Source organism: Drosophila sechellia, chromosome 3L (genome assembly GCF_004382195.2).
Source record: "Drosophila sechellia strain sech25 chromosome 3L, ASM438219v1, whole genome shotgun sequence".
NCBI classification, from domain to species: Eukaryota; Metazoa; Arthropoda; class Insecta; order Diptera; family Drosophilidae; genus Drosophila; species Drosophila sechellia.
This window is the reverse complement of record NC_045951.1, coordinates 21,088,734-21,114,123: the sequence shown is the minus strand read 5'-3', so window position 1 is coordinate 21,114,123 and position 25,390 is coordinate 21,088,734. Positions and strand designations below refer to the sequence as shown.

Here is a 25,390-nt window from a genome sequence, read left to right as displayed (position 1 = left end):
GACGGTATCTCTCTCAAAGGTGATTCAATATTTGAGTGCTGCCTAAATGCAAATGAAAGATTTGGTAGTTACAATTTTACTTTCTTCATTTAATGCAGAAACAATTTCAACTACCAATAATAGCTAGAGGACCGCCTGCTCGGCCATCCTGGGATTCGTAGAGGTTAACAGTGCGCTGAACAAATTGAAAATATAAAAATACAACTAGGAGTTGGGGAAGGAGGTCGGGACGGGCAGGGGAACTAATATAATACATAAAAGCTCAGAGATTAAATTAAAAACAATGCAATAAATAAGAATTCGATTCCGTCGAGAGAGAGAGTGTGTGGGAGCAGAGCTCCTTCACTTTACTTCTCTTCACTTCATTTTTTAACGTGCGTGACCGGGGGCGATCGGTAGGAGTTGACCAGACCACCACACGAGTTGGGCTTACGGGCCTTCAAGCGATTCTGGAGCGTCTGCAGCAGTCCGGCGAGCACGTCGTGGTTGGGAATCTTCTTGGCGAAGAGGAGACGCTTCACGGAGTCGTCGTAGGTGAGCAGGGCCACCATATTCTGGAGCAGGAAGCACTGGCAGAACTCCAGCAGTCGATTGGCGTTGTAGACCTGGAAAAGTAAGCCGATCAGGATCTCCGTCTGGTAGCTATCTATACGAATAGCAATCGCACCTTGGCATGAATGTACATGGCCACCACATTGTCCACATCCACCATTTCCGAGCAGCGGGCCTCCGTGTAGCGCAGCAACCCCTCCAGCTGGAAGAAGCTGGCCGCCGCCATCAGCTCCAGCACATCGCCGTGGGCCACGTCCAAGGAGCTGCAGCCGCCGCAGTAGAGGAACTGCATCACCAGCTGGAAGATGTGGTAGCGTATGTCGTTGATCTGCACCGTGGGCGTGGAGCTGCCCTCACTCAGTTTGGAGCTCAGCATGCTTTGAAAGCGAGGCGATGCGGTGACCAGGACGATCTTGTGTCCGTAGAAGATCTTGCCCTCCACTCTGCAATGTAAAATGCCCAAAGGCGTTGCAGTTCATTCATACATTTGAATATTTTTGATGGAATTTAAATACTTTAGAGCTATCAAATGTAGGCGACCTATATCCAGATCCATTATTTTTAGCTTTGAGTCACACCCACCTGAAGGTCACGTCGCTGAGTTCTGGGTTGTTAACGAACTTGGGATCGATGCGAGACCCATGGACGGGCTGCATCGGCGGCTGTTCCTTCACCGGAGGCAGTGTCTCCCAGCCGAAGCAGGTGGCGAAGATGTCCGCCAGGAGGAGTGTGGTGCCCTCGTTCTTGTTTCGAAAGATGTTGAACAGCAGCGGGAGGCACTCGCTCACAAACTGGGCGCTGTAGTCGTCGGGACACACTTGCAGGAAGTCTTGGAGCAACTGGTCTATAACCGCGTCCAGTCGCAAGTCGTGGGCCGCCGATAGAGCGTGCATCCAGCAGTGGAGGGTCCATGGAACCCCCAGTTTCCGCAGCTCAATGGTTATATCTGGCAAAAAGGAACCGTATCGGTATTAATTGTATGCAACGATTGTATCTATCTGCTTAACAATAAATCATTCCTCGAAGAAACACAAAAACGCAGACACCTTGTAAACAAAACAGTTTCAACGAATCTGGCTTCATTAAATTTTCTCTAATTATAAGACAGTCACAAACCGATGAAATGAATTTGAAAACGATTAAAACCAGATTGAATTACTTAATCGGTCATTGGTAGCAGCCTAATTGGAATTGCAAATGGTTTCGCAAATGGTTTCGGTTCTGGTAAATTCCTCAACAAAATATATTTGTGCTCTATGGGAATGAAAAGATTTATCCCTCAAGAAGGACATCCCAAAAGAGCTGATATCCGTGCAATTATAGGAAAAGGATACGTATACACGTATTTATATTATAATCCTATTCCAAGTTAACCTACCCAAATGATTATTTTCGGCACTGTGGTACATGGCCTCCTGGAGTCGCTTAATCTGCGTCTTGTTGAGCAGCGGCAGAATGTCCTCGTTGTTTCCACTGGCACTGGCACTGTTTGGTCCTCCGGCTCCTCCTGGACCACCTGCTCCCCTCACACCGCCCACATCGCCCTCGGCCAGCATCTCCTCCAGCGAGAGCACATCCCTCGTTCCAGGTGAAACGGGGTGGGTGAGCAGTTTGCGAAGGCATGATCGGTGTCCGTGGGCAGCAGCCACTGAAATGGCGCAGAAGCAACCCTTCTGCGCGGATCCTGCAAAGCATAGCGAATCCTTCTGCTGCGTGGACAAAAACGCATTGGCTCCGTGGGCCAGCAGCAATGCCACGATCTCCAGGTTGCCAGTGCCGGCGGCCAATTGAAGGGGGGTCAGGGTGCACTTCTCCTCGCTGCTCCTGGCCCCGCCCTCCACCTTGCCGCCCCTTTCCAGGAGGATCCTCAGGGCCACGTAGTTGGCCCTGCTGGCGGCGAAGCTCAGTGCCGTCCAGTGCTGAGTGTCCGGCTGAATGGCCGGGTAGCCTGCGCTTCCTGCAGGGGGCACCTCCACATTCGGATCGCATCCCGCGTCCAGCAGAGCGTGCAGTGCCACTTCATCGTTTCGGATGCTGGCGATCATCAGTGCGGTCAGTCCGGCGCTGTTCTGGGTGTCGTACCGAGTGGTGGGCGGCAGAAGCTGGGCGGCCTGGGCTAACAATTCCGCCCGACCAGTCAGCAGAAGCTGTGAAAGGGATTTAAGTAGACGTTCAATTATTAGGACATTTCATGAGTATCTCATCTATGAGCACTGAAAGGAACACGTTCCAATAAAAGATACTTTTACTTTATCTATATTCCATATAAGTGTAAACATTGAATTACAGATGAGCTAGAAGTTTTTATATAAAACATGAAACACGTACCTTGAACGCAACTCCAATGGTGGCTCGCCTGCCCAGCTCAGAGGTGTCCTCTCCGATTCCGATGCCAATCCCACTTACCACAGGCGAACTGCAGCTACTGCTTCCCGTTCCAGTGCCCGTGGAGCTGACAGTAGGAGCAGTGTTGAAGTGAGTCTTCTTCGTGGGCAGCTCCTCGTCGTGCGCCACCGGCCTTATGGGACAGTCCACTCCGGGTAGAAGCAATCTGGCTGCTTGCATCACGTCATCCTTGTCAATCATCATGGCATTTCGGTGCTCGGCGTGGGCGGCGGCCACCCTCAACCACTCGGCCAGTGGAGGCAGCACCACGTAGGCCCGCTCGTAGCACAACTCCTGGACGTGGTGGCCCGCGGAGGAAGTTCCTCCGCCTGGGGCAGCTGATTGCGCCTGGCCAGCATGGCATCCCGAGGCGGCGAGAAGTTCCGTGTGCTCCAGCTGGGAGCAGCGCATGAAGTAGAAAAGAGCCGCCAGAGCAGATCCGGACAGGGCGGCGGCCAACTGGAACTCCTGCTGGGTGCGCAGGGCCTTCTCCTTCAGCTCCCTTATGCTGCCCACACAGGTGGCCAGATGACCTCGGAAGTCTCCGGAACTGGTGCATATGAAATAATATAATTGTTTTTATTAGACATGCCACTTCATTTGCGTTAATAGAATCTGCACATTTAACCTAAATTTTCTTGGTTTGGTTTTAAATTCCGCGTTCATACCTGGCAATAACTTGATCCAAGGAGTTGGCCCATCTGGGCAGAGCCAGGGCGCCACTGGCAATTCTTCCCGCGTTGAGATGAGCGAATGGCTGAAGCAGTCCCCACACATCCCCGGAACTGGCAATACCTTGATCCAAGGCGGCCGCCGTGGTCCCGTTGCACTGAAGGGCAATCTCCTCCAGCAGATTCTCGATTCCAGCGCACAGATACACGGCGGCGTACTCGTGGATAAATTTGCCCAGTCTGGCGTCCGTCATCCAGCGGTAGAAGCGCCCCACTGACAATTGGAGGCCTGCCCGGGCGGACTTGCTCTGCTTCAGCGCGCTCTCTCCGGGAACTGCGAACATGGCGGCGGACCTGAGGCACGCTTTAGTGCAAGAGTCCGCCAGCGAGGAGCTGAGCACCACCCGCAGGGCTCCGACCACCTCCTGCTTGGAGCAGAGACCCACGCCCGCCGAGAAACGTTGAATCTCGCGGGCGATCCTCACCAGCGCCCGCTGCAGCAGATATCCTAGGCGGGAAACTGCCTCCACGGCCAGATGCTCAGCCTGCTGCTGGCAGCGTCCGTTCCTCAGGACCTTCAGGATGCACTGCTGGCTCCACGGAGGATGCTGCAGCTCAACTAGCCGGTTGTGCGAATCCACCCACACAAATTCGTCTGCACTCGTGCTGGTCACCACCGTCTCCAGCGAGGAGTATCTGCCCAGGCGGCGGGCGGGCTCCGAGCTCTCCGATCCGGCGCTTAGGCTGCTGTAGGTGCTGCTGCTGGTTTGGGAGCGCAGTGTGAGCATGGCCAGCTTAATGTCCTCCAGTCCTGTGCCGCTCCACGGAGCTTTTCCGCCAGGCATGATTCCTCGATGCCTCCGCGATCGGGTGCTCCTGTTTGTCACTCCCGCCGCCAGGCGATCCTCTGGTAGCGGACCCAAGGTCATGCCCCCTGCGGGCGAGGAGCTGTGGCCGCCGGTATCCGACATACTGGCGTGTCCGGAGCTGCGGTTCTCGTCCGAAGAACTGTGGCACTCCTGCACCCGCTGCAGCGCCCGAAACTGGTCATGCTGGTGGATCCTGGGCGGCGTGGGATTGGCGGCTGTAGTGGGTATGCCCAAAGTGGGTCTGCTGGGCGAGACCTGATTTTGGCTCAGGCTCCCACTCAGTTGCGGTGGCTGCGACTTTACAGGCGTACTCTGCACCGTGAGTCGCGCTGGACCAGCCACTGCCCTCTGTGGAATCAGCGTCTTTGCCGCGGTCCCTGGTGACGGCATCTTGCAGGAAGAGTTCGCCTGTCCGCCACTGCAGGACGAGGATGAGGCTACCATCTTGTGGGGCATCCCCTTGTTCGGCTGCTGCGCCAGCTCCTTGAACACTCTCGGTGCCGGAGTGGCCATGGCCACCGCCAAACCCTTTTGCGACGACAGTGGCGTCAGAGAGGGCGGTAGCTGGCTCTGCACCTGATGGGGCGACTGCATCTGTGGCGGGGGCACGGGGGGCAAGCCGGTCACCTGGCTGGGAGCCTGGTGCTGGCCAAAGTTGGGCGGCAAGTTACCAGTGGGTCTGGAAAGAGTTAAATAAAAAATGATTAGTTTTGTGCCATCAAAAGGAGTTGATGATGTTTACTTATAGTTAGGGGAAGAGTTCTAAGGGGTTCAAATCCTTAAGATCAGTGTGCTAAAAGAAAGAGGAAATAATTAAGAAGTCATCAAAAACCAAATTGGATTTGATCTATATTTTTAGTACCCATGAACACTTTAGGAACCAAAAATAGCGAATGCTTCTCAACTAAGGTAATAACTTTATCCACAAAGCTAAAAATGAAGCCATGGCTAAAGCTTCTAAATTAAGCCTGACCCATTTCCAGTCCCATAAATGATGCAACTCATCAAAATTCCCCAGAAAACAGTAAGAATACCAGGCAAAATAAAGAATGAATCTTACTAACGGGCAGAGGAAGAGATGTCACACTAACGCTAATCTCTGTCCACACAGTCTTGACCACCTTTTAGTTAGCCACGAGCCCAACTTGACACCTGATTAGTCTAGAAGTGCCCGTCTAGAAGAGACTCATGGTCGAGTACTTCGTTGATTAAACTATTTAAGAATGGTCAAGACCCACGAATTGATTTAATATATTACAAGCTGGTGGACGAACATACACCCCATTCTCTTCGAATTAAATAATATTATAAAGTGCAGAAGCTAACAAAATATTTTCGCCGGAAGACTGGAGTCTTAAAGTGGGTTGATCTTCATCGCCACGATTCGTTCTCACATTTCTTTTGCATTTATTACCATCATCTTCTAACTGGGTTGGCAACTTCGAGTAACAAAGCGATATTAAAAGCCAGTTACGATTTTTCATTTGCATGCGAAAAAGTCTTTTGATTTTTCATTCTTTTTGGGCATCGTTATCATTCAAATTTTGCCCATCCCTTTGAGAGTCTATGCTGTAACTTGAGCTCAGATTGACCTAAATTTTAAATGCTGAGATCTTTATTGTCTTTTTGACAATATATCTGTATATGAAATGCAGATACTTAAGATCTGAACAAGGTTCTGTGCTAAATACGATTTATGAGTGCTTTGAATATCTTCGGAGTACTGTTATAATGATCTAATTCTCAACTTCAATCTTTATTCATCTTTAGTTGCCGAGCAACGACCTTTAGATTTCTGTTTGCTTAAATATTTGTCTAGTTTGTTAATCAATTAGGTAATATTTTAAAAACGAAAATTGAAGAACTGTTTAAGGGCCGTTGCTATTTTAAAGATTTTATAGGACTTTTTGTGTTGCAACCCACTCTGTTTATGAGTAGTTTAAGTTCCCACAGAACTGATCCATTTCCAAAAACTCATTTATGGAGCTTGTATGTAAATTTACGACCAACCTTTACGATCTGTGTCTAAATATTATGAGATATAAAATTAAACAACTTTTCTAATGGAGCACATTAAAGAGAACAACTAAGTCGTTTTTTTCTGATAATCATTCTTCAACTGGGTTTCTAGTCTGTGTTTAAATGTGTATTTATTGGCACATACCATATGAGTGTACGAATTTAGTTTGGTTTTTACTCGTAGAGCTTACTAGATTCGTTCATTAGTACTATACAGGTAGAAAGAATGTTTCCGAATGTCAAAACTCTACATATTCTTGGTGAGGATTACTAGCCGAGTCGATTTGGCCAATTCTGTCTGTCCATTCGTCTGTCTGTCCGTTCGTCTCTCTGTCCGTATAAACGTCATGATCTCGGAGACTATAAAAGCTACAAAGTTGGGACTTAGCATTCAGATTTGTTTCATAACATTTCCAAGCCCACTTCAACACCTAAAAGTTTAGATCTAAATTCTTCTAACTATTCCTTTCCTTTTATATTTAATCTAACTATTCAATTTTTCGACAAATAAAATGTAATTAACCGTTGATTAAATTGCAATCTTGTGGGGTGGAGTCACTATTGTCATCTTCCCAACTTAGATTCGGCTGTCTAGTCGCCATTCGGACTCCCAAACTACGTTCCTTTCGCTTTTGGCAATCAAAAGTCCACCCGCTTTATGCCCAGAAGAAATCCCTTTTCCCCGACTTTCACAACAGAATTGCAGTAGTGCAATGTGAATAGAAATGGAAATGGGATTGGGATTGTGATTGGGAACGAGAAAATAAATAATAGCAGTTCGCAGTACCGTTTTGCTGCCCTCCGCCACTCCTGGACGTAGCTCCAGTCGCACGAGTCCGTCTCCGCCTCATCTTGGCCAGGGTCGTCGCTATCATCATCCGCATTACCATCGTCATTATCACCGACGGCTGCATCGCAATCGCACTCGGATTTCGTTGGACCCACAACGGCCAGAGTGGGTTTTGCCACCGTTTCCACCAGCGCACTGGCTCGCCGGTAATTGCCTTCAATTCTGATATTAATTACGCCGTTCTGCACGCTCTCAATGTAGGGCGGCAGTTCGTCATTCGCTGGCGGGTTGGTCTCCGGTTGCCCCGCCACCTGTTGCACCTTCTTCGCCTTCTCCACGCCCGGTTGGCCCTCCTCCGCCACGCTGGTCTTGAGTTTCTGGGACATCTCTTGCAGCAGTTGCGAGTGGAGTTCCTTGGGCGAGGGCAGCGGCGATTGCTGACCACCGCGATGGATGGAGTCGCCGAAGTAGATGACCACTTTGTGGTTGGGCTTCTTCGCCCGCGACGAATCCTCCGTCGCCCAGTCCGGCAGCTCCTCGATGGGCGTAGGCGAGGGCGTCTGCGGGGGGCGTGGCACCGGCATCTGCTGGGCCAGCATCTCGCTGTTCCTCAGCGATTGCGGCTGGAAGTTCTTGAGGGAGATGCCGCGGCGTCGCAGGATGAAGTTGTCGTTCAGCATCCTGCTGAACAAAGTGGGCGCTGAAGGAGCACTCTTCTTGCCACTGGGCTTGTAGCCTCGCAGCTCGCGACACAGGCTGCAGGTGCAATCTTTGGTGCAATACATGCTGCTTTTAGTTTCGCTTTGGTTTCATTTCAGATACTTGTTGAGAGAATTACCCTTTTCGGGATAACTTACTGCATAATTTTGAAGGATTTGATAGGTTTTTAAATATTGTCCTTTACTTTGGTGGCTAGTATTTGCATGTGATAATCATAAATTTATTTTATTAAATATTAATAAACTCCCGAAAAAAATATCTTTAGTTGGTTTTTGGTAGCATAAACATTAAATTTGTTCACTTTTGGGTTATTATCTACGATTATTAATGCAGATCTGATTTTTCTTCAGCACAGAACTCTGTTGTTTTATACATTTCAATGGTTTTTAATATTTTTAGAAATTTCTCTGAGCACAGTTAGCTGGTTCTTGGCCCAGCTTCATGTTTCCCATTTCACTGTCGCACTGGTAACAATGGTAATAATGGTAATTATGCAAATTATTAATTGGCGCAGCTTTTGGGTGTTCATCCACCCGCGGCCGAAACTTCGAATCCAATTCTGTGTGCCCGAAATCTGGACCCGCCGACTTCCAAACCGTTCGCTCTCCGCTGGCACTGAAGCTCGACTGAATTGGAAGCTCGGATTCGGTCTGAGCCCCAGCTGCTGCCGCTGCGCCGGCGCAGAAGTCGACTGCGCTGCTTAGTCATTGTCGGCGGCGGTATCTGTTTTTCCTCATTTTCACAGCGCGTTTTGGGCCCCCGGGGATCGGGCATCGGGGATCGGGGATCGGAGATTGGGGGTTCCGGGGAAGAGGCCACCTTGCATGGAGGGTCTTCGGGTCTTCGGCTCTATCGGCTTGGGTAATTTTTCCATTTGCTGTGTGACCAAAACAATGGGTCTGCACCAACATTTGACATCCACAGCCGCCAGCGGCGCAGAAACAACCACAGCAACAGCTACACCAGGCAGCTTTGAGGGCTCACTTTGGACGCCGAGCGATGTACTAGATGTACTGGAGCAATATCAGTGAGTTTTCTTTTTCATTTCCCGCTCGCCTCTTGTTGCTGCCATGATTTTCAAAAATCACTGCGTTCGGCGGCAGAGATGCCATGCCAGCGGGGAAATTGTACAATTGACGAACGCAGTTTACAGCATTTGCCTTCAGAAAAGTGAAGTTGAAGACATAGCTTATATGAGGCATCTTTAATATCACTTTAGTTTCACCTGCTCCACTTAATAGCAAGTTAGATTAATAATAATAAGCTTAAAAATATATAACTTCAGTGTTGAAGATCTATCCTTTGGTTAATCAAGTTTAACCTCCTCCAGCTTAAAGATCTTGAGCCATTTGCCGATCACATATTACCCACGGAAACCCCAGCCATCTCGAGCGCAGTGACTGGCCAAAGTGGCTACCAACTCTGGCGACGAGCCCTGCACTGAATTTAATTATGTATAACTGTTTGGCGGGGCCAAGGGAGCATAAGCACCTCAGCTCCACATCACAGCACCACCCAGCACACGAAGGTTATACAATCTCGGCACTTATCAGATCGTTTTGCCAGCTTCCTTCCAGCCCGGGATTGCCCCTCCAAGCGGGAGTCTGGGGTCTGGTTCCCGGCTCCCAAGATAGTAAAAACAGCCAGGTTCTGAGCTCAGAGTTCTGAGATCTGAGTTCCGAGCATGGGCAGACGTGCGTAGGCTTCGAGATACATCTACAAGATACATCTCATGTGTGGAGCAAATAAATTGCCGAGCGTAACCTGCTCCTAATGATTTATACAAGCTCAGGCGCGCTGACTTAACGGTTTCTTGAGGTTAGCCTTTTGTTTTTCCGATACGAAACCATGATTTCGACCCCCGGTAGAAGCTTCTCTTTTGTGGATGAAGAATGGAATGGTAAATGGGAGCGGTCCGAAGCCACAGACCCGAATATATAAGCCCATTCACAACCACCGACATACGCGCATGGCAATTGCAATTAGAAAGCCTCGGTCGTATGATCCAAATACCGAAATCCCCGAGAGAAAATCGGGCATTGAACGCCCACGTAATACGGAAAACCGAAACAAATGCTCTATGAATCTTTCTACGGTCCGATTATACAATAACTTTCTTCGGTGGCCGCCGGCTGTTTGGGTTTCTAAGCCAGGTGGATTATTAAAAAAATTACACTCTGAGCAATTTTCGCATTAAAAAGTTTAATTTACGGAAAAGTAATGACAGGCCATAAATATGCTTGCGCCCATTAGGCGGAGCTTTATACGCCGCACTCAAGAGACCCCCAAAATATAAAAAAGGCACAGAAACACAAAACTACACCAAAAGGTTTAATGTTATATTCGCGTGTTTATAAAACAACTCGGCCACGAAGGAGAAAAAGACCGAAAACGGCTGGAAAAACTGGACAAAGGCGGCAAATGCAACTCACCCGAAAGTAAAGAGGAGAAATATGGCCCAGCCCCACCCTTTAGTATCGCCGATGTATATATATATCCAGCATATATATCTGTGTCACCCGACTAATGAGGTTTGGGGAACTTTCGTTTTTCATGCCGACAGTGTTAGACAGGAAATGGTTTTCAGCTTAGATTGTAGATCATTAGAACCAGGTCTGTCTTCCAGCGAGATCATTAATAATCTTTACCTCGCAAATATATCTGCGCGTTGTGGCATGAAAGAGAAGGAGCAGAAGCAAGGTTAGCCTAATGCATTGGAGCCTCTAGGCAAGCCTAAATACTCAAGCCAGATACTCGTACTTGCTGTCAGACGAATTTCATTTCACTTGTTTTCCCCATTTTCCCTTGGAAGATTTACCCAAATGCGATTGACATGAATTGCTCAAGCCAAACTTCTTTGGGCTGAGTCATGGGTTCGATCAGCCTGGGAATAGTGGAAATTACGAAATTAGGATTCATAGGAAAGTTATTGGAGTGTTAGGAAACTTTTGAATTAAGGTTGGCCCTGTCACGGCAATCTGTCAGTTAGAGAACTAGCCGAGTTGCCACTGGTACAACAGTACACTATGCCAGCTATTAAGTCAAGGATAATAATGCCATATGCGCTGGGAATTACACCGCACAGCCCCATCAATCTTGATTAGTTTACACTCCGCACCTGTGTGTCTTCCAAATGATATACTCGAGACGAGCCGTGGTATCCCGACACCATCAGTGACACGGCAATTGGCTGTAACTGTTATGAAACCCAACATCTGACAAATTGCTACCTTCTCCGAGTGCTCTCGGCCCTATCATATCATCGCATCTACCTGATTAGAGTTTAATATGCTGCGACTACTGTGGCGATTTCCGCATTCAACCACATCCCCATCGCCAATTGGAGAAGCTGCGAAGTGGCAGATGATGATGAGGCTGCGGATAAAGATGAAGATGGCGATGAAGATGGAGTTGGAGTTGGAGATGAAGATGTAGCGACTGACTTTGCTTCCGTTTGAAGACGGGGTCTTCCTCGACGGCAGCTTCCCCGACTTAATTGGTCGCCTGTCTATCCAGACCTATCAACAGGCTGCTCCACTCGGAAAACAGCTGCTGACGCCCCCAAAAATCTCCCACACTTTCGCGGTCCGAATTTTCTCTGATCTCTTGGTATTTGAGGCTTTAGGCTGGGGCGATTCTGTTTTGATGGCGACTACTTAGTTAGCCAAGTAGGTATATTTTGACAAACGCCGCGGTGTGTCTCACAGATACCCGTATCTTTGGCTGCGCGAGTATCTGTATCTGCGGCCGTAAAGAAAGTCGCGGAAAGGTAAAAAGGTAACAACATTTTCACTTGCCCCACGTCGTCGCATTATTTCTTGTGCCAGCTTTAGTGCTGCGTTCGAATTACCTCCGAATTGAAGATGCTACGGCGATAGGGCCACAGGTACTACAATTCGTGGATGGGGGGATGGGGATCGGGGAAGGTGGGAGTTCCAGTAAGTGTATCAAGTTTGTTGCCCTCGCAGATGGCTCTGCCCTCCGCGGAGCTATTGTCATTGACTTTGTTGGCTACAAATTGTTGCTGCTGCCAGCAATTGAAGCGAATTTTTCGTACATTTTTCCTATTTCAGTTCGTTAGCTATTATTATTTTATTCCCCGTATTGTTGGGCCCTGCTAATTATTCACATTTTGCGATTTTCACTTTCGTTTGTTGTGTGAAATACACCGACAGTCATTTGTTTGTTGTTACTCGCATTTCGGACTTTTAATTGCCAGAAAGAGAGAAGCGCGCCACAATAAAGTTTCGTAAATGCCAGTCATATTTCAGATTCCTGGAGGGCGGCCAGATTTCGATCGGCAATTGTCTGCCTCCGCCGTACGATTTCTCAATCGAGCTTGAACTTTGCGAGGAAAGAGCTAAAACCTTCAGCCGCAGCCTCGCCTGTATCTCCATCTTCGTGTGTACCTCTGTCCGTAGCTCTAAATGTATCTCAAGCTCGGCTATAGTCTCGTTTTAATTGAATTAGTCTTGACTGACTGGGCCGGGCCCGCATTCAGCAATTATTCATCTCTACCTGAGCAGATGGGGTCGTAAAGCAGGCCCATCTACTTTTTGTGGCACACATCCGGATCAATCTTCTGCCGCCGGAGAACTGGCACTAATATTTTCCAAATTAACCTTGACCGGCTTCACAATGCGAAAACGAATCGCAGACGGATCGTTCCCGTTTGGCCCAGCGACCAAGAAGTCACGATCGTACGAGAAACACCAACAATCCATTATTATTTCCGAAAATCGTCTAGCGTCCGCTATTCTGCCCCAGCCACACACTTCCCATCCAACTTCTTTTCCTCGAAGCTGCTCATGTATCACTTCCGAAAAGAAGTTGGTCTCTCGGCCCAGAATAAAAGTTTATTGTCCGTTCAACCCACACTACTCCCCTTCCCCTTCCCCCTTCCCCCTTCCCTTTGCCCAACCCCCACCAAAAGCGCCACACTTCACGCTTTTGTGCACAATTATGCTTGCAAGTGACCAAGTCCAAAAATAGCGGCCATTGTGGGCCTGTCTGTTGGATCTTCTAAGAGACTGGACTGGCGCTTTGAAACACAATACGAAAACAGAACGGCAAATATTTGAGGAACTCCAGCGGAGCGGAGAAATCCTCCTTGTCATCTTTTTAACATCACGATCAACTGTTGTAGAAATGTTAAAAAAATACATTGATATGATCACAAATTTTTAATTTACTTTCCTAACCAGTTTTTAGATCAGTTGGAACCTAGTTTCTCAATCAAGTGGAACCTAGGATAATAAATTCTCTACTCTCTACTTACATAAAATTCGGTACGAAGTTTATGTTATTGTGTTCAAATTCAAACTAGGTACAACATTTCCCTAACAGTTTAAAAGTTGAACCTTTTAATTGGAAATAACGCCACCTATCGGCTAGTCGGTTCACAGGCACTGCTTCAGTAACCTGCAGACAGATGGCGTGCTGTCAAATCCATGTAACTTCTCAGGTTCTGTATATGAAATCTAGGTGGCGCTTAAGTGTGTTCGTTTTCTTCTGCATACTGTAATATTTCTGACTTAAATTTTTATCACGTAAATATAAATAAATATGTATTTGTCGCCGTTGCTAATGATTTGCTTTTGTTTCAGATGATTTTAATCGTTGGAGATTACCAGTAAAATAAAGAACATTACAAATTAGCTGAGCATTTTATTTCCATTCATTATTAGATGAAAAGGCGTGGTACTGGTAATACAAACACACTGAGTAATAGCTACAGTAAGCCCAACTATCTCTTTGGCATAATACCCTAGGGGTCACAATGCAGCTGAATGATTTAGAATAACAAATATTCAATATCAAAGAAGTAAATCATAGCCGAACAACTCCTATGTTCCATGCATGCATAAGCTGTGCATAAGCCACGGCATTGGAAAATAGAAAGACTTAGGCAGCGAACTCACCTTCGCGGCTTCGGCCGCAGTATCTCATGGTTGGCATCGGTTATGCAAAGTGGGCTGAGGGCCCCGGCCAGATGTGCCACGCCCACACGCTCCGAGTCCCAATTGTGGCGAGTGGGCATGCTGTCTGCGAGTCCGATCGTGTGGCTACCTCTTCTTCGTCTCTCCAACCAGTCGCTCACAGTTCCAGATGCTGCATTTTCCGGCTCTGCAAAATGTAAAGCAAGCAAACGATTCCATTTAATAATGCAGTGCAGGAATCAGGAGAGGCCTACCTCTATACTATTACATGGATATGAGGAAACCTAAAAGTAATGTTCCCATGAGTTGCTTAATATTAATAAAGTAATTTGTCATAAGGAACTTGATTTGTGAATTATAAATATTTTTGTATTTTCCATTTACCTGAAGAATCTATCTATCGTATCTGAATACGAAAAATTGATAGTAGTAGGTAAGAACTTTCTTAAAAGATATCTTTGATCCTCAGCTATACATCTTCCAATCCAAAGTGTGCCTCTATTAGACATCGAACTCCGGCCATGGTGGCTAGTTGGGAAGCAGGGGCATCCCAGTGGACAGAGAAGACGTCTAGCCCCTCCGAATGAAAGAGCCCCAGTGCAATTAGTCGCCGTCGACGTCGTCGCCACTTCCTCTGCCCATAATAATTAACGCTGCCCCTTTGAGCGGAGCAGAGGAGCAGGGGAGCGGAGAAAGCTCGGAGGAGGAGTCTCGGGCCATTGCGTGTTTTGCGTCATTGGCATGGCAGGTTGAGCGTCTGTTGATCGTCTTGCTAGTGGCCAGTTGCTCTATAAATGGTCACCGGTCTGGCCCGGCCTGGGCCTGGGTCTGAATCTGGATCTGGGTCTGGATCTGGCTGCGAATTTCAGCCGTCGTCGGACTGCAGCCCCGTCTGATAGATCGTCGTCGTCGTCTGGCGCAGGTGTCGATCAAGAACTTTGGAGCCACATTGGCATGCAATCAATGCCGTTCGATTTCATTTCGCTGGAAATGGTTTTTGCCTGCGTAATGTCAGACATTTCAGCCTGGCATGAAGCTGGTTCGCTTATCGTCCCGTTCCCGGTAAAAAGACTCTGTTCTCTTCCCTTGGAACACACTTGGCTTGTGTGTTATTTAGCTTTTCTATTGAACGCTGAAAGCGATCTTATCGGAAGTGTCCAAGCACCGTAATGGGAAGGGAAATGGGAGACTTTGATGGCGGTGATGAAGCTGGTGGGTTGATGGGGATGCTATATAATGATATAGGTAACTCAGCAGGTTCCCAGTAATTTGGAGCTATGATTCATATATGGGCCCAGTAGCAAACTAGATGTCTTTATTGGCTGGCTTCATTTTGCCAAGGGAAACCGTCGATGATATCTCGAAGGAAAAGTCTTAGTTCTTTGCTGCCATAACAACTAATGGACCGCATAAGACAACCCATTATAGTCCACTGCCATGAAGTGAAAACAAGTTATTGGCACTGAAAGAGCGCTCGAATGAATCACGCCAAGCATCCCACATATTATATAAACCTCCCCCATATAAACGAACGTGATAAATGAGGTTGAGCTCGAGCTTAGGCACTCCAACCGATCGATTTGACCTTGTTTTATTGGGCAAACAATTTAAATCGTTTTTGCGCAGCTTTAAGATCTATTTTCCGCTCTCTGCGGGTTGCCATTTCGAATGGGCCACAATGAGTGCGATACGCCTGTCATAGGGCTTACCAGCTCATTGGCTACGTGACCCCTTATCAGAATACCGCTGAATGGGGTCATCTCGATCCGAGATTTCTTTTTAACTGTTTTCGTTTGGGCTTTGTTAGTTTTACTTTATGTCTTCGTTTCAGGCGGCGCATTAATTATCCCAGCCGGGCTTGACACCCAATAATCGAGCAATGGAGAGGAACGTCGATTGATACCATATAAATGGCAGCTAAACAGCCGCATTTTAAATGACATTAGTGGACTTCATTCTTGTGTTCCCGGCCCATCGGACTGTTGGTCGTAGATTTATGGCCACGATTCTGTCTCCGGCGAGAAAGCGCTGTGATCTCCGAGAAGCTGGTGCAAATTGATACCACATAGCCGAGTTTATGGCGCTCCAACAACGTGACAAAGTGTCCGATCAGGTTCTGCTTCTCACTGGGCTGCATCTAGCATTTCCGATATAAAAGTGAGTTTTTTACGAGTGCCAGGAAACAGGAGGGAGGCTAAAATACATCTCAATATGTTCCTGGATAATTGCCTACATTTATTTGTTGATTTATGACTAGAACTATGAGTTCCCACAATCACCTGATGCTGGTGTGCTTATTCATTCATTGTTTTTACTACTTTTTACTTGAATACCTTATTTTAGATCTAAATACATTCAATTTGTAAACTAATTTAATTATACGAAAGTTATGCGCCTGCAAATTATCTTTATTAAGAGATCAATATTATCCCGTTAATACCACTTATAGTTAACGAACTGAAAAATTTACTTCTTAAACTTTTAATGGAGAACATTCTTCTTTAACCAATTTCTTCGCTACTCGAATATTTACCTTTTTGGCATATCTTGGTCCTGTGCCGTGAGTGATTTTCCCTCTTTCTCCGCCAGCTACCGCATTCCAAAGTGAAAGGCCGATCCGAAAGATACAAAAACACTCACACGCACGGCTGCGTCAAAAGACACACATGGAATTTCATAATTAATATGCCGAACATACGACTAACTGCTTGAAGTTTGCCCCGGGACATTAATATGCAACGATGACTGCATCATGGAATCTAAACCCCGGTGAGAATTACGATTCTAATTCTGATTCCGAACCGGGTTCAGTTCGGCGGTCAGGTGGCGTATTTTCGATTGTGACCACAGATCCGACACTAATAGATGCGGCCTTCTACGCCCTTAATAGTTCATTTGCATAATAAAGCGGGTTCAGGAATCCTACCAGATTGTCGTGCTCATCGCTTCGCTTCGGTTCAGTTCGTTCGCTCCATTCATTAATCATAGAAAAGATCTACGCTGAAATTTCCAATAGATTCATGCCCTGGAGTATTAGTTATTTCCATCTGGCTTTGGTGGCTCCAGCGCGACTTGGTTTGCTTTGGTTTCCACTTGTTACAAAGATTAATTGCACAGCTTATGCTAATCCATTGTCATTAGCCATTTATGGACGGTCGCAGTGGCAAGTTGGCAACAAAAAAATAAAGAAATAAAAACAAATGTGAGGAAACCAGAATTCCAGGCGAGGCTTATGCGCGGCTGCGTTTGTTATCTAAACAATTTCATCGTTGAATTTATCACCAATTTCGTTGGCATTCCTTTCTGGCCTATGTGGCAAATAAAAGATATCTGATTTCCGAGGCTCTGTCTCCATTTGCTGCTCTCTCCGCATTTGGGGGCATCTTTTTGGCCAGGGGCACAAGCGCGCAATTAACTGGCCCAAGACAAACAAACTCTCGAACGCTCAATGATAACCGATCACCGATCCCCAAACTATTCCATTCTGTGGTGAATGGTGAGTGATCCCCGTGAGGCAGCAAAAATTGAAACGTTTTGTAACCGATACTTGATACTTGGCCTGCCATTCGGAATTTCTTCTGTTTCCATCTATCGAGTAGAAGGCAAACAGCGAACAAATTTCAAGTGGCCCGATGGCCTCCACGAGCTCAATCTTCCTGGGAATGTGTGCATTGGGAACTCCGATACTTTGTTTGTAAATTTCTAGGTATACAAATCTTCAATTTATTAACAAATGTAGGGAATAAAGAGCCATATACATTTCAATCGGAGGCGCGAGGAATGGGCTTAGTTGCTTCCTTAGAAGTAAAGTATTCCAAATTGATTCCTATTGAATCTAGCAATAGATAATGTATTAACAAATAGGAATATCAACTAATTAAACCTTGTGCACTGTGGTCAACCCATTTAAATGCCGAAGGGGCAACTACCTGATTAGATCCAGATTGATTCGATGCCCGGGAGCGGAATGCAGAACCTGTTGATCTCAATTTGATTTCGAATTTTTTTTGGCAAGTACCCAAGGCCAATCCGGCGATCTCGTTGGGGCCTCTGAAGAACTGTCGAGTGCCGTAATTATCTCCGCTCCGTTCTGAATTCGTTGAATGTGGAAGAATTTTGATTTGTGTCAAAAGCAAGACACGCACGCCATTCGGCATTTCGGGCTACCAGCCCGGGCTTATTTGCCTTAATAAATTCAAAATTAAATTTTCTCTTAATTGCGATCGAGACGAGGTCGAAGTTGGGGCCCGATGGAGCCCCAGAACTTGATGGGCCGGAGAGAAAGTGATTTTCTGGCGTGGCTGCTGCAGTGTCTGCCCGGAATTGGGTCACCTGGTTGATATTGGATTGGATGGCTGGGGTCTTGGGTCTCGGCTCTGCGGTCTCGACTTCTCGTGAATTCGGGACTGGATCGATCGGCCAGGGAGCTGGTTGGTTGTTCGGCTGGAGTCGCCCATTGACATTTAAATTATTTGTTCGAAGCCAAAAATGCCACCGAACTAGCGATCGGCGAAGTCGTTGTTTTCGCTGTCACGTGATGTCAGCAAGGGGCCAAATACCAATAAGCGGAGTAAAACATTAAGTCAATTTTTCATCTCAACTGACAGGGAAATAAAATACTCTCAGCCGGGCTTATGCAACCGCCGAGTTGGAGCTCTGGTCTTAATGGACTCCACTCCACTCATTCCCCCGCCCGCTTAGTCCCTTCACCAGTGACCAAGTGACAGTGACAGGCCGAAGTGGGTCAAAAACCACTTACGCTCACCTCCGACCGCTGGTAATTAAGCCAGGCCCCCTTTTGACCAGAGGTCGCACTCCCCATCTACAAGCCGCTATCTAACAAACGCTCTGTGGTCATATCTCCCCCATGTATCCAATGCGGCCCTATGAAATGGCTCCATAATGTATCAATAATGTCAGGGCTCAGAATGCAGTCCGGCTATTGCCTATTGACTCGCTTGTCAGGTGTGTCGGCACGAGCGGCTTTGTTAGCCTCCTGAATCCCCCCAAATCAGCCGTCCACTTCGCGGCTGGGTTCCTCGATTCTCGGAGGCAGCTGTGCCTTTCGGTTGAGTTGCTGATTCAAGCAATAAAAAAGTATACTCTGTCGCTGGTGGGGTGTTTTCGAATGGCACTAAAACAAGAGACGATTAAAAGTGTCAACGCATCAATTAAAAACAACTTGCAACACAGTAAAACTCTTTGTTACGCCTATAAACACGCCTATAAAAGGCTCGAGTCGTGTGATATCTATTTGTAGCCTAATAAAGAGTACTCTTTATAGATGATACACATATAAATCTTCGGTTTTTTGTAGTTTCTGGATAGCCGTCACCCAACTAGTGAGGGATATGCAGAAAGAAAGAAGAAAAGAATGCTCATGCTCGCCCGAGCATAATCAAATACAAGTTCTTGCTAGAAATAGACAGGACTAATTGTGCCAAAAGGAACAATTCAAAACAACTTTTAAAATTGTAGGGCATCATCCGGAACCCACATAAATCACTATGGCACTATTAACTCCCAAGATTCGACGTACCCACGAAAAGGCAGAAGGACATGGTCAGACCGAAGATATTTGAATATCTTAGCTAGCAATTCCGATCAAGAACATATAGTTTTATAGGACGCTTTCTTTAACGTGTTGCGTGTTTAATCGAAACTAGTATACTTTATGAATCTACGAGTTACGGCTATAAATGCCGACAAAATACGACGTCTTGTCATCTTCAGGACAGAACTACAAACACGAATCAGCAGTAATATGCACTGTTTGGTGTCCTCATTATTCCAATATCATTACCATCACCATACTATGTTTCAGATATTTGTATTAATGGATCGTTATGTTTGTTCCGGATAAAACAATCCATTTTTAAAAGTACTCATTCGTGATTAAATTCCGTGCTGTTCATCGGCGCTATTTAAATAAATGTAATACTGCTTAGAAAGAGTTGATTTAAATTAATTAATTTCGCCCCCATTCCTTATTCTTTTTTTAGTTCCATTCGAATCGTAAACAAAGCCGCAAAGGTGTCAAACGCCAAAGCTGAAGTCAATAAAAATACTTCACCCATGGGTGAATATACATAAGCCCATTCGAACTCTTACAAACACATAAATATGTTTGCATACGTGTGCTTATTTATGTTTGTGTGCTTGAACTTACGAGATTGTTTGTTGTCCACTTTAAACCAGAACAAGGAAAAACTAGTTAAATGTATTTGTGGAATACACATAACTTAAGCTTATTGCCAAATGTTTTGTCAGAGCTCGGCTTCCCTCCAGCAAAATCGCTTCGGAATCCATACTTCGAATGGAAATTGGGTTGCGACACAGAAATACAAGCCAGAAATGATCTTCCCATGCGGGTCTCAGCATCATTCCCTCTCAAACATCGCATTTGCATAGATTTGAGCCATGCCGATATGTATAGGAAGCTTTATATTCGCAAATTTATTCCATATTTTTATGAACAGTTAAGCGAAATAATGAACTCATTAGGTTTCCGTTCTTAGGTGTGGTAAGCTACTCGAATTCTTTTTTGCAGAACTGGTAGGAAAGACAAAAAGATGAAAGCCGTAAAAATAACCCCTCACAGTATTCAAATCTGCATCCCTAATACTTGTCATACGCTAGAAGGTATTGAATACTGATGATATTCATGCAATGCATTCAATCGCAGCTCACCTTTTTGAATAGTCCAATTTCTGTAGCTTCCTTTTCACAGGCTTTAGTGGTTAATCCAAATAGTTTACTTTTAAATAGACACAAGAGATACGTTGATCCAGGTGCTAAGCTGGACTTAACTTGCTGACGATTATTCAGTTAATTGGGTTTGCTAACTCAGACTTGGCACAGTGATCGCTTGACTCCGGCTATCTGGACTCACTTTGAGAAATTGCTTGCGTGCAATTAATTAAACAAATTGCTTTACTTTCACCTACTGCTGAGTGGCGAGCAGCAATGGCAGCAGGATCAGCCTTTGCATGGCATTTTCGCCCACTCACATACATGTGAAGCACTGGCACAACACACACCACACACACGCACTCACTCACACACGGCTGGAGTTATTTATATTTTCCTCGAATTCTTTTCTTTTTATTTCGGCAGGTTTTCGGCTAACAGGAAAATTGACTCTCCGGATATATGCGAATGCTGACTATATACCGAAAACCACTTTTCGCGCATATTACACGGCCGCGCTCAATCGGAGAATCTGAGTGAGAGACACGGCGAGACGGGGTGCCATATTGAGACAAAAGTAACCAACGAAGCGACCGCTGGAGAATCGTTCTGCACGGCGAAAAGTCAAAACCACAACTGAAACTTCTTTGGGGAAAAGTATTTTACAGAGCAACGATTGAGCCAGCAGCGACCAGCGACCCAATCCACCGAAGGCACGCGCAATAGACGAGGTCTTGGACTCGGACTCGGAATCGGAAAAAGAGTCGCACTCAACAGGTCGACGAGTTCGAGATCGGCTCTCTCCGCATACTGTGATACTGTGGCTCTGGGAGAGCCGTGCCTGCAGCCACTTTGAGTAAGTATCTCAAACCAGTTGATCTTGTTTTGGTTTTTTTGGCCCTGGTTACATGACGACTGCCGACTGCGACTCCTTCGGCCAAGCGAGTTCGTGTCCTAAGTCTTTTGTTTTGCGCGCATGGACTGCAAATGCCCGGCCATTATTATCTATGAGTTATTTACGCTCGGCGATTTCGTACTCTTTGTACTGCCTTCGCGGGCCAGGGCCTGCTCTTGTTATGGCCGAAACGAAGCTCGTGGGCTTGGCACACGCTGGCCCCCGAATCGCAACTGTGAAGCTCGGGCCATAGGAATTTCCATGGCCCCGACAGGTTTGGTCCTCTTCCTCCTTTCCCGCCATTCCCGCCTTTCCTGCCTGCTGCCATTTTCCGCCCATCGCTTCCCCCTGCAATTTGCACCGCTCGTAGTTGGCTACTGTGCTTTCCCAATCGGACAAGGAGCGTAGGAGTCGCTAATGGTTTGGTTCAATGACCAGCCAGGCAGGAGCCGCGCAAAAAGCCCAGCCGCACTAATCACTCGTACTGCCAGCGAAACGACCTTGTGTTAGTGTATCTGCGGGGCTACCTGCCGCTCAAACGTCACAGTTTACTTCGGAATTTATGGCCCAAACAGGGCCCTAAGTTCGGTTTAGTGTGCCATTGTTCTGGTCGGTCCTCCTCACATCTCCCATGACAATCGGCAGAACAAGAACGCCGCCAAATGGCAAACCAGTCCGTCAGACCGTCGGATGCGGTTGAGGATGAGGTTGAGGATGAGGATAGGGAGGCTGGGACAGGAGGAGTTGTGTCCTGTCCTGCCAATGCCCCAACGCAGCACCAGCCGACGTCCCAGCCACTTGACCAGGCGAAAAACGAGCGGCCAACTGGTTGCAACTGGCAACTTTGCTGCCAAGCATGCGCCAAAGAATTTCGCCAGCGATTTTCGGAATGTCTACAATGCCCAGAGTGTGCAAGAAAAACATCAACAAAAAATCGCGAAAGAATGAAAACAAAAACACGGGAGGACTGGTCCGCCAAAAGGCGCGATGAGTGGGGCGTGCCCAAATTCTGACATATTCTGGAGCTTTGCGATAGAGTGTTAGTTAGTAGTCATATCCGAGATCTGAGTTTAAGAGCAATTTCCAAGAAAAGTCAAAGACGAAGGCCCCTACGTACTCTGTTGGTATATTATTATTAAAAAGGCGCTTTGCAATAAGCATTTAATAGGAACCTGCATACAGTTTCAATGGTTGCCCGCCAATGCTACCGGCTCAAAACTCAACTCAAATATTGTCTTTCCACATCCGCAGCTAACAAATTTCAATTCCAAACACTATCTTAATTACCCAAAGATTCCCATCAGTCGAAGACAATGGGATCCTAACTGTTTGCTTTACCATACCCATTTGAACGGTATTCGGCCATCAGGGGCTGCGTAAGAACATTTTCGGTTTGCTATCTGGAACTGATCAGCGAGCGGACCACACTTGAGGGATTATAATCGGTCAGAGGCAAGGACGTGTCTCCGCATGGAATGGAATGGGATGAGATGTGGAGGTGACTGGTGTTGTGACAGCGAAGCGTCCCTCCCTAGGCTCTTTGTTGTCGGAGAATAAATCAACGGAGACTCTGCTCGCAACTCGAAACGCAACTGAGCCGCAGTCTCAGGTAGCCGGAACGAGATGAGGCTTCGAACGTCCAGCTCCGAGCTCAATTAGTGCAGTCGCCTGGGCTCTTTGTGTGCTGCTGCATTCTTTGAATGCCGAGGTGGCATTTGATTGATAATGTCGTTACGCCTCGAACATGGCCCACAAAAAATCACGGACAGAAAGACACACGCAGAACATGGAAAACCGAATATAAAAATATTCAATTTGATAAGTGTGGGTTCCCGCGAGCCGAGATTTATGACAAGTTCATGCTGCCCCTTCGATCGTTATAAGGCAATAACCGGCTGTTTGTCGCCGATTCGCTGGAACGTCGAACACCACAAGCCCGCATCTGATTTTCGGATTAGGAACGACAATAAGACAATTTCCATGCCACATTTTTGGAAATGAAAACCATTTCCCTAACGGGAAAATAGATTACTACATGATGCTCCAAAGTCGATCTGAAAATTGTAAAAGTGGACAACACATTCCCAAAAACGACAAGGTTGCCAGCTTTTAAGGTTAAAACGTATTTGTATATATTTGATTTTTAAAATGGTAAAATTTGTAATATTACGATTAGTCATAAGAGGGCAATTGGCGTATATCATTTATTGGCAAGTACGTTGGATTTACTTGAGTACCCCTAAATACGGCACCTGCATACTTAGGCAAAAAGTTGGCTGTACGATTTGATTAGTTAAATTTGAATTTGAAATTCTTCATCTAGGCATAAGTAATGCATAATATAATAACACCTCAATTGGTTAACTACGAGCTTCATACAATTTGGGCAAGAGCAAATACTAGTGTAAAATTTGTATATGATTCCTATATTTGATTTGGTTAAGAGTAAAATTTGTATGTATCCCATGAATATCACTGAACAGCGACCCAAATCGAATGCTTTCGGCGCGGCAACGTGGAAGACCCCTCAATCCTCTGGAGTCCACACCCTAGACCTCAAGTTTCAGCCTGCCGTACTTCTGAAACTTGCTGAGGAACTCATCTCATTTCTTCACGCCGACGTAGGTGGTGCTCTTTCCGGTCTTGCGCAGCTGCTCCATCAGCTCGTCGGACGACAGGTTCGACGTCACGCTCACCGTCCGATCCTCCAGGTTAATGTTGACTTTCTCGACCTTATCTGCGGAATGGCAAAACACATGGTTTAGTCGACGAGCGCCGAAAGTAAGGCAAATCGCTACTGATAAGGTGCTAGGCTAAGTTGTTCCCACCACTTGAACGAACAATGCATTATGTGATTTATTATGTTTAAGGCTTGTTCTGTGATCTCCAAACTAATTTAGTCAACTTTTTGTTAAGTTGAATCAAGTTTTTAGGTACTAATAACATTTTTTAAAGAGCACTAATTAATTAGAGCTTGGGTAAAGAGAAAAGGAAAACATGTTTTCCTTTATGAATTACAACTATTACTTTTTAAGCGCATTGGCCGAATTTGCAGACACTTCTCACAGATGTTTAAGTATATATTGGTATCAAAAGTGATGAATAATTTTGCTTCTTAAGAGTAATATCTGGACTTAAAGCAAATCTATTCCAATCTACCAGTTGTAAAGGAAATAATATATTATTTATAATTGGTTAGTAGAGTAGGCAAAATTAGACTTTGTTGATTTTGAGGGATTAAGGGGAGCTTTGTTAATTAGCCACCGAACACACTATCCCATCATCCAGGATGTTCTGATTGAAAATGTAACAAGTTGGTGCTTTTTATATGTATCATGTGTCGGGAATCAATGGCATTAAATGAGTTCAACCCCCTTCACCACCTTTGCACACACAGGTTCATACATATGTACACGTACGTTCCGACCGATAAGACACTAACTAGCTTAGTACCTGGCACTAGTGCTACGTACCGCCCAGTTTTCCCAGGACTCGCTCCACGGCACTGGCACATCCGCCGCAGGTCATCTCCACCTTGAATTCGTGCACCTGGGGAGAGCGGGAAATGGGTTGGTACAGAATGTGAATTTTAAACGCTCTTCCAATCGATTTTGGACTGGACTCAGCCAGCGAAACCCACTGTCATCCTGCTGCTGCTGCTGTGACTTCTGGAGTCCGTCGTATGCTTGTAGACTTGCGGTAGGTTGAACAGCTTGGCGGCTTTCCTCTGTTACTCTCAGTTCCAAACGTGGCACTCAGAAACTCCCTTCGTTTTTGCAGCGAATTTCCTTGGTTTTTATATATTTGGCTGTTCAGAGTGACCGAGTGGATCTGCCCTTTAAATATATCACATCCATACT

At 46.3% G+C, this 25,390-nt stretch overlaps 2 protein-coding genes across 3 annotated transcripts; both read right to left on the bottom strand.

Moving 5' to 3' along the window:
- Positions 1–68: 68 nt before the first annotated feature.
- Positions 69–21,274, bottom strand: LOC6616487 (ankyrin repeat and BTB/POZ domain-containing protein 2). 2 transcript variants are annotated; one of them, XM_032718720.1, is made up of 8 exons: positions 20,636–21,274; positions 13,928–14,132; positions 3,606–5,156; positions 2,881–3,487; positions 1,931–2,699; positions 1,135–1,498; positions 668–995; positions 69–605 (listed from the first exon to the last, which is right to left on the bottom strand). In XM_032718720.1, exons 2-8 carry the CDS (start codon positions 14,044–14,046, stop codon positions 363–365), a joined length of 3,981 nt encoding a protein of 1,326 aa, XP_032574611.1. In that variant the 5' UTR covers positions 14,047–14,132; positions 20,636–21,274; the 3' UTR covers positions 69–362. The 2 variants fall into 2 exon arrangements, with proteins under 2 accessions (XP_032574611.1, XP_032574610.1); XM_032718719.1 differs by lacking the exons at positions 13,928–14,132; positions 20,636–21,274 and adding an exon at positions 7,284–8,620.
- A 2,435-nt stretch (positions 21,275–23,709) lies between these two features.
- On the bottom strand, positions 23,710–25,358 carry LOC6616486 (copper transport protein ATOX1). Its single transcript, XM_002040811.2, has 3 exons — positions 25,171–25,358; positions 25,004–25,079; positions 23,710–24,267 (listed from the first exon to the last, which is right to left on the bottom strand). The coding sequence occupies exons 1-3, from the start codon at positions 25,174–25,176 to the stop codon at positions 24,134–24,136; spliced, it is 216 nt and encodes a 71-aa protein (XP_002040847.1). The 5' UTR covers positions 25,177–25,358; the 3' UTR covers positions 23,710–24,133.
- Between the last annotated feature and the right edge of the window lie 32 nt (positions 25,359–25,390).

Coding starts and splice junctions, on each gene's coding strand:
- LOC6616487 (XM_032718719.1), bottom strand. CDS start 8,071: ATGTATTGCACCAAAGATTGCACCTGCAGCCTGTGTCGCGAGCTGCGA. Junction 3,488..3,605: donor TTGGATCAAGTTATTGCCAG/GTATGAACGCGG, acceptor CATATGCACCAG/TTCCGGAGACTTCCGAGGTC. Junction 606..667: donor CCATGTACATTCATGCCAAG/GTGCGATTGCTA, acceptor TTACTTTTCCAG/GTCTACAACGCCAATCGACT.
- LOC6616486 (XM_002040811.2), bottom strand. Junction 24,268..25,003: donor AGTCCTGGGAAAACTGGGCG/GTACGTAGCACT, acceptor GCCATTCCGCAG/ATAAGGTCGAGAAAGTCAAC.